Source organism: Indicator indicator, chromosome Z (genome assembly GCF_027791375.1).
Source record: "Indicator indicator isolate 239-I01 chromosome Z, UM_Iind_1.1, whole genome shotgun sequence".
NCBI lineage: Eukaryota > Metazoa > Chordata > Aves > Piciformes > Indicatoridae > Indicator > Indicator indicator.
Genome location: NC_072053.1, coordinates 42946982 through 42963582, shown reverse-complemented (window position 1 = coordinate 42963582; position 16601 = coordinate 42946982). Strand labels below are relative to the sequence as shown.

The 16601-nt window shown below is 36.0% G+C and overlaps 1 protein-coding gene across 2 annotated transcripts in view; it reads left to right on the top strand.

Annotated features, from left to right (window-relative positions):
- Positions 1-16192, top strand: part of ZDHHC21 (zinc finger DHHC-type palmitoyltransferase 21) — a 32925-nt gene extending 16733 nt beyond the window's left edge. For both annotated transcript variants that reach the window (XM_054398021.1, XM_054398020.1), the window contains 3 exons: positions 732-848; positions 15481-15524; positions 16060-16192. In XM_054398021.1, the coding sequence (XP_054253996.1) occupies positions 732-848; positions 15481-15524; positions 16060-16192 (294 nt within the window). The remainder of the gene's footprint in view (positions 1-731; positions 849-15480; positions 15525-16059) is intronic.
- Positions 16193-16601: the final 409 nt, after the last annotated feature.

Below are 16601 nucleotides of genomic sequence, written 5' to 3'. Positions count from 1 at the left end.
TGAAAACAATCTATAAGACTTTCTTACACTTTTCTTATTTTTTTGCTGGGTGAGAGCAGGCTCTTCAGAGCAGCCAATGCAGTAAATTCATATTTTCCTATACTTTGTGGCAATTTGATTGTGCACCTATATCCAAAGTTAGAATAATCCACTTAAGGCCAAAATGTAAAGGATAAAGTTAAGTTTATCTTGGATAACAGACAGCATTACAACGAGACACATCTCATACAGATACATGGATTTTGTATGTTCCATCTTCAAGAGTCAAGCTAGGAATGTTGTTATTTTTATTACAAAAGAGGTCGTGTTAAAATGAAATATGCTATGGCTAAGAGCTGAGATAGAGGAGTCTATAAATAAGACTGTTCAAGAGAATGGTTTTCTTATGTTCTGGTGCTTTTGTGTAGCAATCTGGCATAGTTTGAAATAGAAAATTGAGTAATAACCCATTTTAACTTGATCTGTTCCCAAATCTTAAATGTCTGAATGAGGCTTTTAACGTTCTGGCGAAAAAAACCCGTAGCTGTTTACATGTACAAATAAAAAAATAATTAGTTTATAATTTTAGCACATAAATATATCAGTGATTTGCAATATGGATAAAAAATCCATTATTTTCCTTTAGCTGTATGACTTTGGCAACAGCTCTTATCTAGTATTTCAAATCAGTTGAAAGGCTAAAATTATTTGGTAAGTGCTAAAGTCTCTTTCTTCTTTCTGTCTTGTTCTAGGATGTTTTTGTATTTAGACATGAACTTGCTCTCCTAAGAATATCTGCCTTCATGGGCCTAATAGTATTAGGTGGAATAAGTGGCCTCTTTTACACTCAGCTAATGGGTATTTTCACTGTAAGTATCTAATTTTTAGAAGTATATTTTAGTTCTATTTTCAATAAAATTTTAAAAAGCTGAAAAGCAGACTGCATTTAAGGGAAGAACAGAGAAGCACTTGTACATGAGTTGCCTATTTGATGTCTGCTTTGTATAGACTCTTGTCTGTATAGAAATCTTAAGAAACCTAACGAATTTTCTAATAATTCACCTATTAAGGCAATTTACTGATTTTTTTAAAATTAGTAAAATAAAACCAAATATTGTCATGGAATTGTGCAGTGTATAACATATGTATATATGTGTATTTTTGTTTTTATTTTAAACTCTTTAGTGTCCTGGTCTCAGTTATACTTTGTAACAGTGAGGCTCACTGATAAATCATACATTCTGACAACACAGACTTTTTTGTTAAGTATTTTAATAAATATGCTTGCATTCTTATTTCCTTGTTTAGTAAACTGTGGAATGGAATTATGTACAATTTACAGTCCAAACATATATTCTGTATTTAAAGGTCCAGGGAAAAAAAATCCTCTGCATGGAAAAAATTTCCAGTTAAATTAATTTGGTAACGTAATAAATATCTATGAGAAACAAGCTTTTGCCATGTATCCTCCTCCTCTCTAGATCAGAAGTTAATCACTGCCAGTGAATTCTTTAAAGTTATCTTGAGAATCTGTAGACATGTTTGAAGTACTTGAACAGAGTGTATTAGTTTGATATGTTTGTGTCTGAAAGGGTGTATGATGTGGCCTGCAAAACTTTTTAAAAAAGACATTAATGTACAAGATGACAGCATCTTTGTGACTACAACTGATTGAGATCTGCCTGAGATGAGGTTTTACACATTATTACTCCTTGTAGTGCAAAATGGAAAACCTTTTACCTGTATTATGTAATTCCTTTGTATAGAATAAAGGACAAAAATTACTGTATATTTTTTCATTCGGCTAGGTAAAATTATAATATTGCTTATGCTTTTTATTATATTTGTATAAATTTACTGCCTTCTGCTTTTTGTGTTACTCTAGCTATTCTATTCTATTGCCATCCTCCAGTTGCTCTACCAGAATGTTTTCTTCACTTTCGATCAACCCCTAGGTCTATAGACTTATCTTTGTGCTTCTTTACTGTATGCCTGATTTCTGTTCCAGAGACATGCTGACAGGTTCTCACCTCTACCTGCTAGCACACAACCTTTGTGTCTGCCTCCTCTAGAAAAGGGATTTTTTTTCTAATCCAGTACTAGGCCTTGCTTAAGTATCCAGCTGAAGTGGTGAAGACATCTCAGTTTTACCTACCCTCACTCCCAGTAGTAGGAGAGACAGAAACTCGAGGAGTCCTAGATTTCAAATGCTGAAATATGGATATCTTTTTGGTTCCTGTTAAATGAATATGTAAGAAACAAAAAAAAAAAAAAAACCCTTATGGCATGGTGAAATGATAACAGAAGAAAGCAAGGAATGAAACCTAAGTCTGCCATTCTGTTCTTCAGCATCCATTCACTTCCTATTAGAATACATAAAATAAAAGCTCTTAAGACTGAACTTGATTATGTCAGATACACCTGAAACTTGTGGCATTTTTGTTCTAACACAGGATACCAATTGTGCTGCCACTGCAACAGGCATGAATTCCCAGTATGTTCTTTCACTCTTCTGAGCCTTAACATGTCAGCCCACTACCACCACTCCAAACTCTTAAAATGTACTGTGAAGTACATCCCAATGCACTTACTGGGCTAGCCATCACCCTGAAAGAGGTGTGGGCTAATAGCAGGTTCGAGTTCAACCTGATTTATGTGCTGAAATCATAATTTTGTGGATCACTGAGCTGCAGGATGCCTGGATACTCTTTTTTTGTCCTCTTTGCTAGGCTTTGTGAAACGCGCCACAGTAATTGTAGATATGGATGGATTAAAAGAGGCAAATGCTGGAGTGTACAGATTTTCTGCATTAGAGCCTCTCACTGCACCCTACCTGTAGCAGAGGGCCTATTGTGCTTGCCTCATATGGGTGTTCTTAGGTTTGGAATTGTTGGTTTGGGATTGCTGGGGAAATAGAAATCCATTACTGGGATTTCCAAAGTCTAAGTCATTCATACCACTTGTATGCTGTTGCATTGACTCATTAAAGAACATAGGTCATATAGTCCATCCCTAGCTCAAGCAACACAGTTGTCATCTTCCTTTTCATTCCTTTCTTCATGAGTGTAGGGTTGGCAAGAATAAACAATAGAGCCATTTAGAGGAACGACAAGTCAGACTTCAAACAAAGCCATATCTATTCGGTGACATTGTGCTTAGTCTGCAAGTTGTGTCAGAAAATCTTCCTCTACAAATTGTTTTTGATTGTTGGCATTGTAGTGTGGGGTTTTGCTTCCTCCATAAACATGCGCTTACAGGTTTGGCTGACCAATGGATAAGGCAGAGCCCAGTGCAGCAGGTGAGTGAATAGTATCTCTGCAGGCTCCGCAAAGACACACTCATGATGCATAGGGTAGGGGAGCAGAGAAATGAGGCATAGCCACCCACAGTGCTGAGCACACAGCATGGAAGACACTCGAGTCCTGTAGAAGCAATAAACTGTAATCACTGTTGTAGTGTCTGGGCTGAAATTCCCCTTCCACATTACCATCTCCAGACTAGCTCAGTTCAGAAGCAAATGAGGCTGTATTTTACAAGCAAAACTACAATCTATAATGAAATGCAATGATTAGGTACAAATATACACTATTCACAACCTTTACAAATATGTACAATTAATAGAAAAACACAACAAAGCCCCCTAGCCTCAGAGGGGCCCTTCCTCTTTCCCCAGACACCCCTGGCAGAAGGAAGAAAGGCAAGAAGCAGAGAGGTTGGTAAACTTAGCTTTTCAAGGTCAGTATGTGGGTGTGTGTTACCTCCCAAAGCCAGAGAGAAATGCAGACTGCCCAGCAGAGAAACACCAGGCAGACTTACAGAGAGACTGCCTGCACTTTGTTTTGAGTACTGACTCTTGAACGTTTCTCTCTCTCCAATGGAAGTGTTTAGAACAATTATTATTTTGCTTTCTTACACCCAATTGCGATTTATTTACATTCTTTCACCTTTATGCTCAAACTTTGTGAGAAGAAGTTAAAGGTATAGCCTTAAAACCACCACAGTCACTAAGAGACAGCAATGTTCCTACTGCACTATTGGACCTCTAAACTTCCTGTATAAACTAAGCAAATTGTATCTGCAGTGAGCTTTATTTAAAATAAGCTTAATTTTTAAATTAATTCATTAACTTAGTGTAAGGTACAGATCAAACTAACTTTAGCAGTAGAACACAATCACTGAAGTATAATAGTACAGACTTGAGGTTAGCCGAAAAGAAAGAGAAATCCATAAGGGTTTAGATAATGCAGCTAAAGAATTCATGTTAATTGCTCCCTAGCTATTCTTGAGAGCATGGATTTCAATGACTGCTGAAGCTACCCAGATGTGTGCAAGAGGTGGACAGGAACTTGGGCCTTTTGAAAAAGGTGAAGCAAAGCAGCTCTTACTTGTGCTTGTACAGGCAAACAGATAAAAAGCCATTTAACCATTTTCCTGGTCCATGCCCGTGTTTGCATCAAGCCAAGATTAGTTCCACAGCTCCTGTATAAAAGTGGGTTTTAAATAACAGACACAATCATCATTGTAGCTTTGTGATCTAAACTTTTACTGATGCATAATGATGCTAAATAAGTCCAGCAAGTTCAGGTTTGTTGGGGCTTAATTTTGCTATTTACCCATGTTTCAAATGCTGCAAAACTGCATTTTTGTGAAGAAAAATAAGGTTTATGAAACTTTGACCCTTTTGTAGCAAAATTTACAGACTCTCCTTAAGGTAAACTCTCATTAAATAATTTTCCAGAAGCTAAGCCAGTAATTTCTGTTTTGTCAAAATAATACAAAGCCTTTTGAGGGGAATATTGGATGCAGTTCTTGATGTTCCAGTATCTATTACATACACAGAATATGCTCATAAGCAAGCTAAGATGAAACAGTAGACTTGTTCATCCTTTTTTAGCATGATCAGTAATAAGAAGCTAGTACCTGGACTAGCAACTTTGTGCTTCATTGTTTATGGTTGATTTCCAAAGTCTGCTATCTCTGCTCAAATGTAAATGGTTGGGAATGTAGCATGCATGATGATGTGTGCACTAGGTAGGAGCATTCATGCTGACTCTGTATTTACAGAACGTTACTGGTTGCTATTGCAGCAAGATAGATAAAGTTGAATGCATAGAATTAATTTGTATTCAGTGACCACTGTGTACAGAATTTTTATGAGCAGAGATGCTCTTTTCCAGAACTGAGCCATAAGTCAAGCCATAAGAATGACCAGAGGTTTTGAGTAGAGTTTTTTCAGAAGTCAGAGAATGTCCAAGTGAACTTGTAATGGAAACATATTTTTCTGAAACAAGTCAGTAGCTAAAAAAGGAAGGCAAAGCAGCACATTATGAGTTGCAGGTGAAATATTCTGCTGTGTGTGCTGGCACTTTCCAAAATTCAGTGTTGTTACACAGATGACTGCTATGTGCCTAGCACTGTGTAACTCTCATTATTTATAACAGTAGATCCATTATGTAAAAGTTCTTTAAGAAAAAAATTGCATGTAATCTGCTATGATCCTGGTTTGTGTGTCTTCCGCAGATACTAGTATGTTCAGAAAAAATGTGCCCTCTGATAAAATCACAACAGTCTATTTCCCTGACTGCATTTCCTATACTCCTCTTACTGTGGTATCACTGTTTGGGTATCGTCAGCACAATGCTATTCATATCATCTGGAGGTCCAGGAAGCCAAAGAGGAAGGAAGGTGACTTCCTACAATGAGAGGAGAACAGCTGGTTGGCAAAAACTGACCTTAGAGGAACTTTTGACATGAATTGTTCTGATGAAGAGAGGAGCAGCTGAGGTGGCCTCTGTATACAAGATTAGCGCTTTCTCCCTAGAAACTAGCATATGTGAAACACACTTCTAGCAGAAGGAGCACGTGGCTGTTTTCATCCTCATTCTCCAATTGCTTTCCCAAGCTCTGTTTGCCTTTATTCTCATCATCTGAATTCTAGCTCTTCTTACAGCCTGTACATGACAGAGCTCTTGAGTATCTTTTACTTGAATACTATAGAACTAGAAGTATCTGAAGTTTTGTGTAATTCAGGAGTCTCTGAAATAGGGATATTTAAGACCCTAATTTAGGAACTCTAAGATCCTAACAAGAATCTAATCTTAAAATTTCACCATAACAATTAGTCTTCTTCCTTAAATTGTTCATGTTTCTAGAGAACTCCGTGGAAGAAATCAGCTTCACCTATGACGAAAGCACTGATGTAATTTCTGAAACAATTGTGTGTTAATATTGAAGGCCTGCTTTACTCCCATACTTGATGCAAGCTTAACTAGTCTTCTATTCCTGTACATTGCTTGTATTACAAATTTGAATTTTTTTTTTTTATATCCCTTAACTGGAAATGAATCTGTATTCCCAGGCAGCATGATAGTTTTAATGGCACTGCTTAACAATTAAAAGCAAACAGCATTAAACAGTAAGTGAAAAAAAAAAAATTACGAAAACTAAATGTTCTCCTACTGAGAATAAATTTTTGTTTTGGTTAGTTTCTTCGTTTTAAACCCTTAGTACCCTTTTGCCCTTTACTTCACAGTACTTCTAGCTAATCGTAGTCCTGCAATCAATTATTCCTCTTTTGCCTCAACTGCTACAGAAGAACAAGATAGCTTTAGTATGGAGAGTTTCAAACAGTTTCAAACACCAAAGAGTGGTGGTTTGTAATAAATACTAATAGTATTAAGTACTTATTAGTAATACTAATAAGTACTATTTATAAATAAATTGTCATTTTGCTTGAAATAAGTGGTTCTATTTCAAAGTTTTTAAATCTTCCACAAAATGCAAAACATCCACTGGCATGTGCAACAACTGCTTATACTTATTAATGATATTGTATTGCAACAGCAAATGCAAATTTTATCTAGCAAGTAGTATTTTGCACTTAAACTAGACAACAATCCTGAGGAGACTATATCAGTGTTAATCAGTTTTATTTCCAATTACTTTTTTTCTTTTTTTAGTTATACCAAATAATAAAATTTAATTGGAAGCTAAATCAAATGGCATACAGAAACTTGCTTGCTTTCTCAAGACATATTTTCCTGATGTGTTTTTTAAGAAGCCCTCTCTTACTTGTTATTTTTATATGATACAGACGCTTGTTTTCCTAAAAATGCATAACTAGTCTATTTCCTAGGAAAAAGCAAAAATTCACTTAGGGAAAAAAAACAAAAACAAAGTCTCTTGTATCAACTACAGATTGCTTTTGATTATAGGAGGTACAGAGCTGCAAATCAAGCTCTTTTTAAAAGGTGGAACTGTCAGGATGCTTGTATGTATGTTACTGCAATATTAGCCCTGGCATTTGCATTTCTTTTACTTATGTTTTAGTTTAAGAAAGTATTTCTCTATGTCTTTTACATCACTTCAATAATTACACGATCTTAAAAACCAGTTTTTCTGTTTATACAGTAAGATTCTGACATGTTTGATATACAAGGCATTACTGTAGAACAAGGAATAAATGATATGGCATCCTTTTTTAAACAATGGTTTGTCTCATTATTTTGATATTTGTTCGTATCTAATCAGGTTTTAAATTGCATCAGACACTGAAATTGCACCAGACACTGAATACCAGAATTACTCAGTTTGCTGACCTTTGTTAAGGCTGATACCTTTTGCATATATAATGTTTTCCTTCTTCCAAGATCTATGTTGTTCATTATGTGCTGGCTGCCACCTGTCTGAAGCTACTTCTTTCTCTTCGCCTGTACAAAAGGAAAATCCTGTCTTCCCATGGATGGTGGAAGGTAACAGGATAATCAGTTCAGCAGTGATCCTCTGATGTCATTGTGGGAGCCCTGAAAAAGCGGATTATCTGTGACCCAGATAAAATAATTAGAAATTACTTGGACACTTACAAATAACTGATCTACTAATCTCATTTCCAAAGTTAAAAAAGGCCTGTCTCTCAACATAGCACTACCAGATGTTTCGGTTAAACAGCATCCTTTGCAGAGACTAATCTGAACCCTAATTTTAAAGGATTACCTTTGATTGTTTTTTATTTCAAACACTAAACAGTGTTTTCATTTTTCCATATGTTCAAACCAAGCATTTATATGGAAATAAGAAAATGTGCTTCATTTTTCCACTGAAGTCCATCAAATGCAATTTTATGTGATTATTGTGTTACTCTTGCAGAGAAAAGCTTTCCATTAAAATTACTTAGTAATTAATTTGTTTCTATGGGGCAGAACTATGTAAGGGATGGGCTTTTGTAAACTGAATAGATACCATGTGGTCTTTGTGCAAGGTAGAGGATGTATTATTATAAACTAAGTGGACAGTGACTTTATTAATTTAATTAATGCTACCAGGGTTTCCTGTTAATTAACTGTTTGAATGGTGTACAGTGACATGCCAATATCCTGGTGCATGAGTACTGTGTGGATGTTACAGTGAGAAATTTCCCTTTGCTTGGGAAGGATGGAAGGGAAGATAGTTTAACAGCTGGTGTTCAGGAGCCTGCCTGGTGCGCTGTATGATGCCTACCACAATTTTTCCCCCCTTACAAGCATTTAAAAATGGTTGTGTTTTTTAAGTGCTGTGTTTTATTGTTGCAGGCTTTCTCCTTTTCACTTTCAAGTAACAAACTTATTTATCTAGGTGTTTTTTGTGGTTCTTGTAAACAGATCCATCTCCACATGATCATCTTGCACTTACTAATTTTAAATATTTTACTTAGTGTGACCAATACATAGAGTGAGCATGTAGTAAGGAACATTATTTTGCTCAGGACTGCTTTCCTTCCTAAAAGGACAAAAACCTCCTTTTAGGAAATGGGGGAAAGATGGAAATTGTACAAATTAATTTTCTGATACTTTTATTCCAAAAGAATATTTCTAAGCAGTTAATTTTCTTTAGAAGTATAATTTAATTTAATAGTATAATAAAATTACAATGAAAAATTAAAACTTCTTCATGTAATCAGTAATTCAGATAACATTTTACAAAGGCTGAAATGCAAAAGGATTAAAATGTAACTGCAGTTACGCTATTAAGAGAACCAAAAGCTTAATTCTGTTTCAATATACAGACTGCACAAGTGATCTAGTTGTGCTAAAATGCTTTTTGTCTTTAAAAATAAGTATCTTATAATTAAAAATATTTATAATTATATCTTTAATCAGATAATCTATTAAATACTATTTTGATTAGTGAAATATTAAGGGCTTTTCCTGTTTTTTTTTTCAAACATGACAGAAATGTAATCAAGGAACTATTAATCCTCATAATTAAGTATAGTACAGAAGAAATTAGAATTGGTAGGGAAAATTAGGATTCCCAGGCAAATGATTTCTTTACCTGACTGTAATAAAATGTAAGATACAAAGTAATTGGAGAGAGAGAGAGCAAAAGGTGTATAAATTACAAACCCATTTAGTAATTTAAAATTAGAAATGTAATAGAAAGTCAATTCATGTTAATATTGTCTGTGTGTATCTTCCCTATTATCCTTTTCCCTTCCCTTTCTCCTGTCTCTGCCTTTAGTCCATTGATAGGTAAATCTCCTATTAGAAAACTGCATAAAGTCTTAAAATTAAATTGTTGCAAGTTAGGGGTGTCCTGGTCTTTGAATGGGATTTTGCTAACTATGTAAAGTCTTTTGTATCTTTACATTATTTTTCTCAAACAGATTAGTAGTTTGTTTCACATTTTTAGTGAATGTATCTTGATGATCTGACCATAGTGTTAAACTGTGGTCAAAATCAAAATAAAATTTTAGTTTATTTTTAAAACCTCTTTCATGAGCCATTTAAAAGGTGAGAATAAATTCAAGTGTAAGGCACACTAAGTGGCAAAAGGTGTCACCTGATTTAAATAACTTGATGGCTTTAGGTAAAGTGGGAATACTTTTTTGGTATTGTTTCCAATATTATTAAGGAAAAGCATAAGTTAGAAAATTTAAAGTGATTTTATACTTTGCAGAGAGTCAAAAGTATCATGTCCAAAATATCTCCTGTTTATCACTCAAGGAGGAAGTCCTTTTACAACTCAGTTACTTTTCTAAATAGTAAACAAAGCACCTTCAATCAGTTGAAATAAGGATGTTTGAGTGTTTTGGGGACTGATTCCCCCTTAGTTAAATGATGCTCATTAGATTTAGACATCAGGTCCATTAAAATGGCTTCAGTGTGAGGAAGTTCAATAGCTAGCCTTCCTAAGCATTTTTTCCTTAGTATAATTGTCTTAAGAAGGTATTTTTAAGAATCAAGAAAAATAATGTGTTTTGTCATGTTTCTTGCTGTCATGCAGCTATCTGCACCTACCACACCATGGATTTGAAATAGACTGAAAGGGATATGCTTGTATCATCGTTGTAGATGTGTTCCTAATTTGTTATCAGAGGATTTATTTTAATTCAATAATTTTCTAGTATCTGACAAATATATTGGAAATCTGTTTATCTAAGAGCATAGTGTAGTGTATGAGTATTCCCTAGTGTAGGAGTATTTGCTAGATATGGCGCAGCTTAATTTTTCACTTTGCATGCAATACTGTAATTTAGGGATTTAAAGTTAAAACTGAACTAAATTTTCAGGCTGAATTTATTGTAACTGATAAAATTAATCATAATTCCTTATTTGAGAAGTCTAAATTAAGGAAACGATGCTAAAAAGTGGTCAAAGATAAACTCAAAATTTAACTAATTACAAAAAGGAAAATTTCTGAAATATGAAGTATTCTATCTATGATATGTTCAGTGTTTTACATTCTTCCATTCCCTACCTTTCATTTACATAATTACACAATGAAAGGATGTTAGGTAGAAGGATTAAAAAAATGTGCTGTCAGATAAAGGATATGTTGTCTTGCGCTTTCAGATAAATCCATGGCTGGAAACACAGGAAGGCATGCAAGTTTTGTTATTTTTTTCTCTTTCTGCTTTATCATACTTTCCTGCTGATTCTCATATACTCAATATCTGAAAACATTATTTTAAGGAAGCATGGCATAATGCTTACGTTATTCTGTTGCAAGTATTAAAAAGAGCTGCATTGGTTACAAGTTACGTGAAGAAAAGACAGAAGCAAAATTGAACCTGAGATTATAGCTCTGTGCTTTGAGTTACAAATTTCCTTTGAAAAACATGAATTGGTAAGAGGAAAATATTCTTTCCATGTGCTTCTTCCATGATAAATTCATTCATGATGAATCCTGCCCTATATTGTGGCTTGTTAAACAGTGCATGTGATCTCTATAGAAAGCCTGTTGGGTTTTTTTTCCAGGCAGTTACTTATGCTAATTAAAATATAGATGTAAAAGATACAGTCCTCTTATTAGCTAATGCAGGTGCATTCATTTGCAAATGAATTCTAAGTTGGTCTGCAGAATTCAGTCTCTACCCGTTTCTCCATTTCAGCAGTGGTAGTAACTTACTTTATTTAGATAAGCTGCACTCACAGGCTTGTAGTAAGTTCTTGAGGAAAAAATCATTCCTCACCCTTTCAGCAGAATCTGAACTCTTTGCCCTTTTCCTCTTGTATTAAAGTTATATGTTTTTAATGATTGATGTGTTTATATCCTTTAATTCCTGTCATCCTTTCTCACTACGGTATGATGTTTTTTTTTTCTAGTTGCTTTTAGATGCAGATCAGTGAGTATGTATCTTGGAATAACCAGGTGCAGGAACAATAGTTGGTTTTGATCTGGATGATGACTGGGGGTCCGGGTGACCCATTGTGTGAGATTAATCAATTGTACGTTAGTCGATTTCTTCTTGTAGATTTTATGGGCTTTTTGGAGACAAAAGTTACTACGATTCAATAGATATTCCATTTTTCCTCATGTTAAGTTATTTTCAACTTTTGGATGAGTGCCAATTCTCCGAAAGATTTTAACATTGGCATTAGCTGTAAGTCTGGTGGAAAAAAAATCTTAGCAGAGTTCTACTTGTATTAATAGTAATCCAAGCTGATAGAGATGCAGACAGCCAAAGCCTCTTAGGCTGAACACAGTAATACTGATGTAGCAAAACCTTGGTATACACTAAATGCATAATTGAGATGATATTCTGGTTTGCAGCCATTTGTGAGATGTGTTAATGAACAGAGCACTTTGACATTCAGAACAATAGCGGTTATTCTGGTCCTCCTGTCTCCAAAAGAAGAAAAATTCATCTGAGAAAAAAGCCTTAAATAACAAGCCAAAACTCAATTGTGGTCCTCTCCTTTTCCTTACTGTCCTGTCTCCAGAGGGGCTACCAAGTTTCCTGGAGTGTTGTGAAGTTTCATTTTCACATGAAAAGGTAAATTGGTTCATTCTCAAATTAAACTACATTTCAAGTGAGCCCAGCTGTTTATCATCAGCGTTGGGGGAGGAGAAGTAGGAGAAAAGGAGAGAGGGAGAAAAGATGGATTTTGTTTGACTTCCTATTGAACTAAACTCCATAGTATGCCTTAAAGGTGTGGAAGCTTTGACAGTCTTTTTCTGGCAATCATTTTCTGCAGTTCTGTTTTCATGCTTTCGCTTCAGTCATTTATTTAACGGGTTGCATTTTTTGAGGGGAGCAGACACTGACTTTCAGGATCTTGATAATGTACCATGATTATAATAATTAAGAAGAAACAGCACCCAGTTTCCAGCTTGACAATCCCTCTGTGAATCTCAAATACCGTATTTTAAGAAGCAGTACAAATGTATTAATAAATCAACAACATGGAGAAAACGAGCAAAAGGCCACATCTGAAGTATTATTTTAGTATGTTACTTCTGCACCGAAACCTGTTTTAAGGCTCCTGTTGTGAAAAGATGGCATAAATCTATAAATCTATAGCATAAATAGCTATAAATCAGTTATGGTCTGGACTAGCATGCTACCATTTTACAAAAAAACGTTGCTTTCAAACAATATTTTGTACTATCAGCTAGACAGCTTTGAATTGACCAGAGGATAATTCCTAGAGCTGAGATATTTTTGCAGTTATGGAATGACCTATAGCCTCCCATGAAAACGCTGTTACAACCTTACTGAAATGTCATGTATTCGCTTAGTCCTTTACATTCAGGCAGCTGCGTGGGAAAAGAGTTGGACAGAAAAGCCAGTCCAACGAAGCAGAATGTCTCTTGGTTATGCAGTGAGGTCCCGCCTCACAAGGAAAACGACTTTGGTCTTGCAATGTTTTCCTGCTACCTCTGACAAGTCGAGGGGGCACACAGTAGACAGGCCCATAATGGGGAGAGGGGAAGCAGTTTACATACAGGAGTTGAAACAGAAAATATTTACAGTCTATTGCCTGCCTATTGCCTATTCTCAGTACCGAGCAGTTGTTCAGATCCATGTAATAATGGGGTCAGGACTGTTTATGTAATCTGCTGTGGGCATAACTTCACAAACAGGGAAGCACTTGTGCATCCTGCTGGGTTGGCATGAGGAGACAATTTCTTTGTCCTAGTGTATCTGGAATTCAGCTGGGTAAATTGTGGGCAGAATTAAAATTTTTGCCATTCAGCATGTAAGGTATTCTGTTCCAAAACTCAGCTGGGAAGTGGATTTAGAAGGACAAAATGTGGCAAGGAGAATTGAGGCCACTCATGTCTGGTGACATGCAGTGAAGCAGTGAAGCAGCTTCTTGTACATTATTTCCCACTCACATTTCACCTTTCCCTCTTAAAGCTTTGAGGTGATGGTGGCAGAATCCCAAAAGTGTCTGCACTCAGTTGGATGGCAGTAACAATCAAGAAACATGGTATATAGTTGTTTTGCTAGGTAGCAGCCTAGTTAAGTGACAGTCCTTGTGTCTCTATGACAGTAAGGATTCACAGATTGCATTGGGTTGGAGGGTACCCTCAAAGGTTATCTTGTCCAATACATCCCTGCAGTGAGCAGGCATACCTCCAACTAGTAGATCAGGCTGCCCAGGCCACATCAAGTCTGATCGTGAATGTCTCCAGGGATAACCATATCCCTGGGCAACCTGTTACAATATTTTACCACTCTCATTGTTAAGAACTTCCTCCTTATGTCCAACATAAATCTACTCTGCTCCAGTTGAAAACTATTGTCCCTTGTCCAGTTGCTACAAGGCCTTCTAAACAGTTCTTCCCCAGCCTTCCCATAGGTCCCCTTCGGATACTGAAACGTAGCTATAAGATCTGCCTGGAGCCAGCCTCCAGGCTGAATAGCCCCAATTATTTCAGCCTATTTTCGTAAGAGTGGTGCTTCATCACTCTTATCATCTTTGTGGCCCTCCCTGGGACCCACTGCAGCAGTTGCATGTCTCTTGTGTTGGTGGCCCCAGAGCTGGACACAGTAGTCCAGGTGAGGTTTTAGCTGAGCAGATCAGAATGGCAGAATCACTTCTCTTGAGCAGCATGCTGGCCACGCTTCTTTTGATGCAGCCCAGGATGCCATTTGCTTTTTGGGCTGCAAATGTACACTGTTTTCTCATGCTCAGCTTCTTGTTCACCAGCACCCCCAAGTCCTTTTCTGCAGGAATGCTTTCATCATCCCCCAGCCTCTCTCTGGGTTTCGCTGAAACACTGACACTTGCATTATGTGTGCCTAAATCAGTGAATTAGTATAAGGGAAACATCAAGCTACCATGAAAAGTAGATGGAACCATGAGAAATATTTCAATTACTGTATTTTGGACTTCGTGAATTATTTTGGGACACAATGAGCATGAATATGAATTGAAAACAGTAATACTGGAGCTAAAATCAAAGTGATATTCACTGAGTCTTTTCTTAAATAGCTAGTGCAGAAGTGCAGAGAAAGTACTATTGGTGGTGGTTTTAAAAGTTTATTTAAGGATGATCTAAGCTGAAATTGATTTGCCAATTATAATACTTTGTGACTCATTAAATTAATAATATTTAGAAAAGTGAAGTGTGAATTTAGTTTATTGTTAGCTGCAGAGTGCCTTCATTCTACACTTTATTTTTGTGTTTGCTACATTTTAAGAGAATAATTTTTATATTTGCTATTTACCTGTAGCAACTGTGAAAATTGATGGTATATTCCTACTGGTGCTGTTTTCATTGGAATACTCATCAAGATAACTATTTTTAACCTTAATAACTATATTTTTCAAAGTACTGCATCTGTTAATAGTTGCATTTTACTAAATTTTCCTCTGGTTATCTCAGTGGCCTACTCCAGGTCTGGAATGGTGCTTGTACGAAGTATGGCAATAGCATACCTTATACATATTACTTCTAAATGTCCCATGAATTAATTGTAATCCGTAAATTAATTTTATCTGTATTAATACTATAAGTTTTTCTTGATGCTCTGTGGTATGTACTATTGTAATAAAACTACACAGTGTTCGTTTAACATCAAGTTTGTAAAAATCCTTTAACAGACAGAGTAAATTTGGGTGTATAACAGCTGTTTTAACATGATATACAAGTAATACCTAACCTAATGGACTAATGCCAAAGCAGTGGTTGCTAATACCTGATTCCCTGTTTTGTTTAGTTGCTTTCATAATGGCATTTTAACAGTTAGGAATGTAAATAAATACTTTTCCTTTGTATTTTCTTTAACAGGACACTACAAGTATAGAAAAAATGTCAAACTGTTGTGAAGACATGTAAGTGCTGTAAAATTTCTGTATTTGCTGAAAAGCTAAAGGAATAGATGGATTTTTTTTAATAGTGTGACAGGGAAAAGCAACTTATGGTGCTTTGTTAAGATTATTTTGCATGGTACTGTGCCGTGCACTTCCTATCTCTACTAGCAGTTCACTAATCTTTTAATATGGGTTGTACACAAATTAGGGTCCCGTTATTCCTGTTCTTTCCATACACTAAGCCAGTGGTAGTATGTTTTCTTCCAAAAGTAGATATCAAAAGACACTGTATGCTGTGTCTTGACATACATTTCATTGATTCGAGGTTCTTTTCTGCTTCAGATGTTGCCCTGAGTTGATTGACAACACAGTTTCTATTCTCCAAAGTTTAGTCTCAGCTGCATGCTGTAATGAAGGAAAAAGCTGTGTTTGTGTGATGCTGGGACACAATTCATCAGAGTTCAGTAATGGATCCCCAGCCAAACCTGCATTGTTCTAGCTGACTGAAGTGCACCGTAGGCATGCTGTCTTTCACTAATAATGCTGTCTTCTGTAGATCAAGGCCCCGAAAGCCGTGGCAGCAGACCTTCTCAGAAGTTTTTGGCACTCAGTGGAAGATCCTGTGGTTTATTCCTTTCAGGCAGAGGCAGCCACTGCATATTGCCTACCACTTTGCCAATCATGTCTAAACAGATGGATGACGGGCATGGATGGGTTCCCCACACTGGAAGTGTGCTACAGGTTTTATGATAATAGGACTGTGACGGTCTTCAAGTCAATTAAAATACATCCACTGATTGTAGGCATCACAGTGTGCTCCAGGCTTTATTTAGATAGTGATCACAATTCTGTACTGAGGTTAATAAAAATTGCATAAACTCACAAAATCATTAAGGTTGGAAGACTCCTTTAAGATCATTGAGTCCAACCATTTCAGATTAGCTTTTCAAAGGGATTTATTTTGTCCTTGAGATTAATACCAAACCAAATGACTGGAATGCAGTCTTAACCTATTTGTTTGATACTGGCTCTTTTGTTTGTTTGGATGTTTGGTAGGAAACACTGACGTTTACATTGATTGTTAGCTTTCCCACTAAG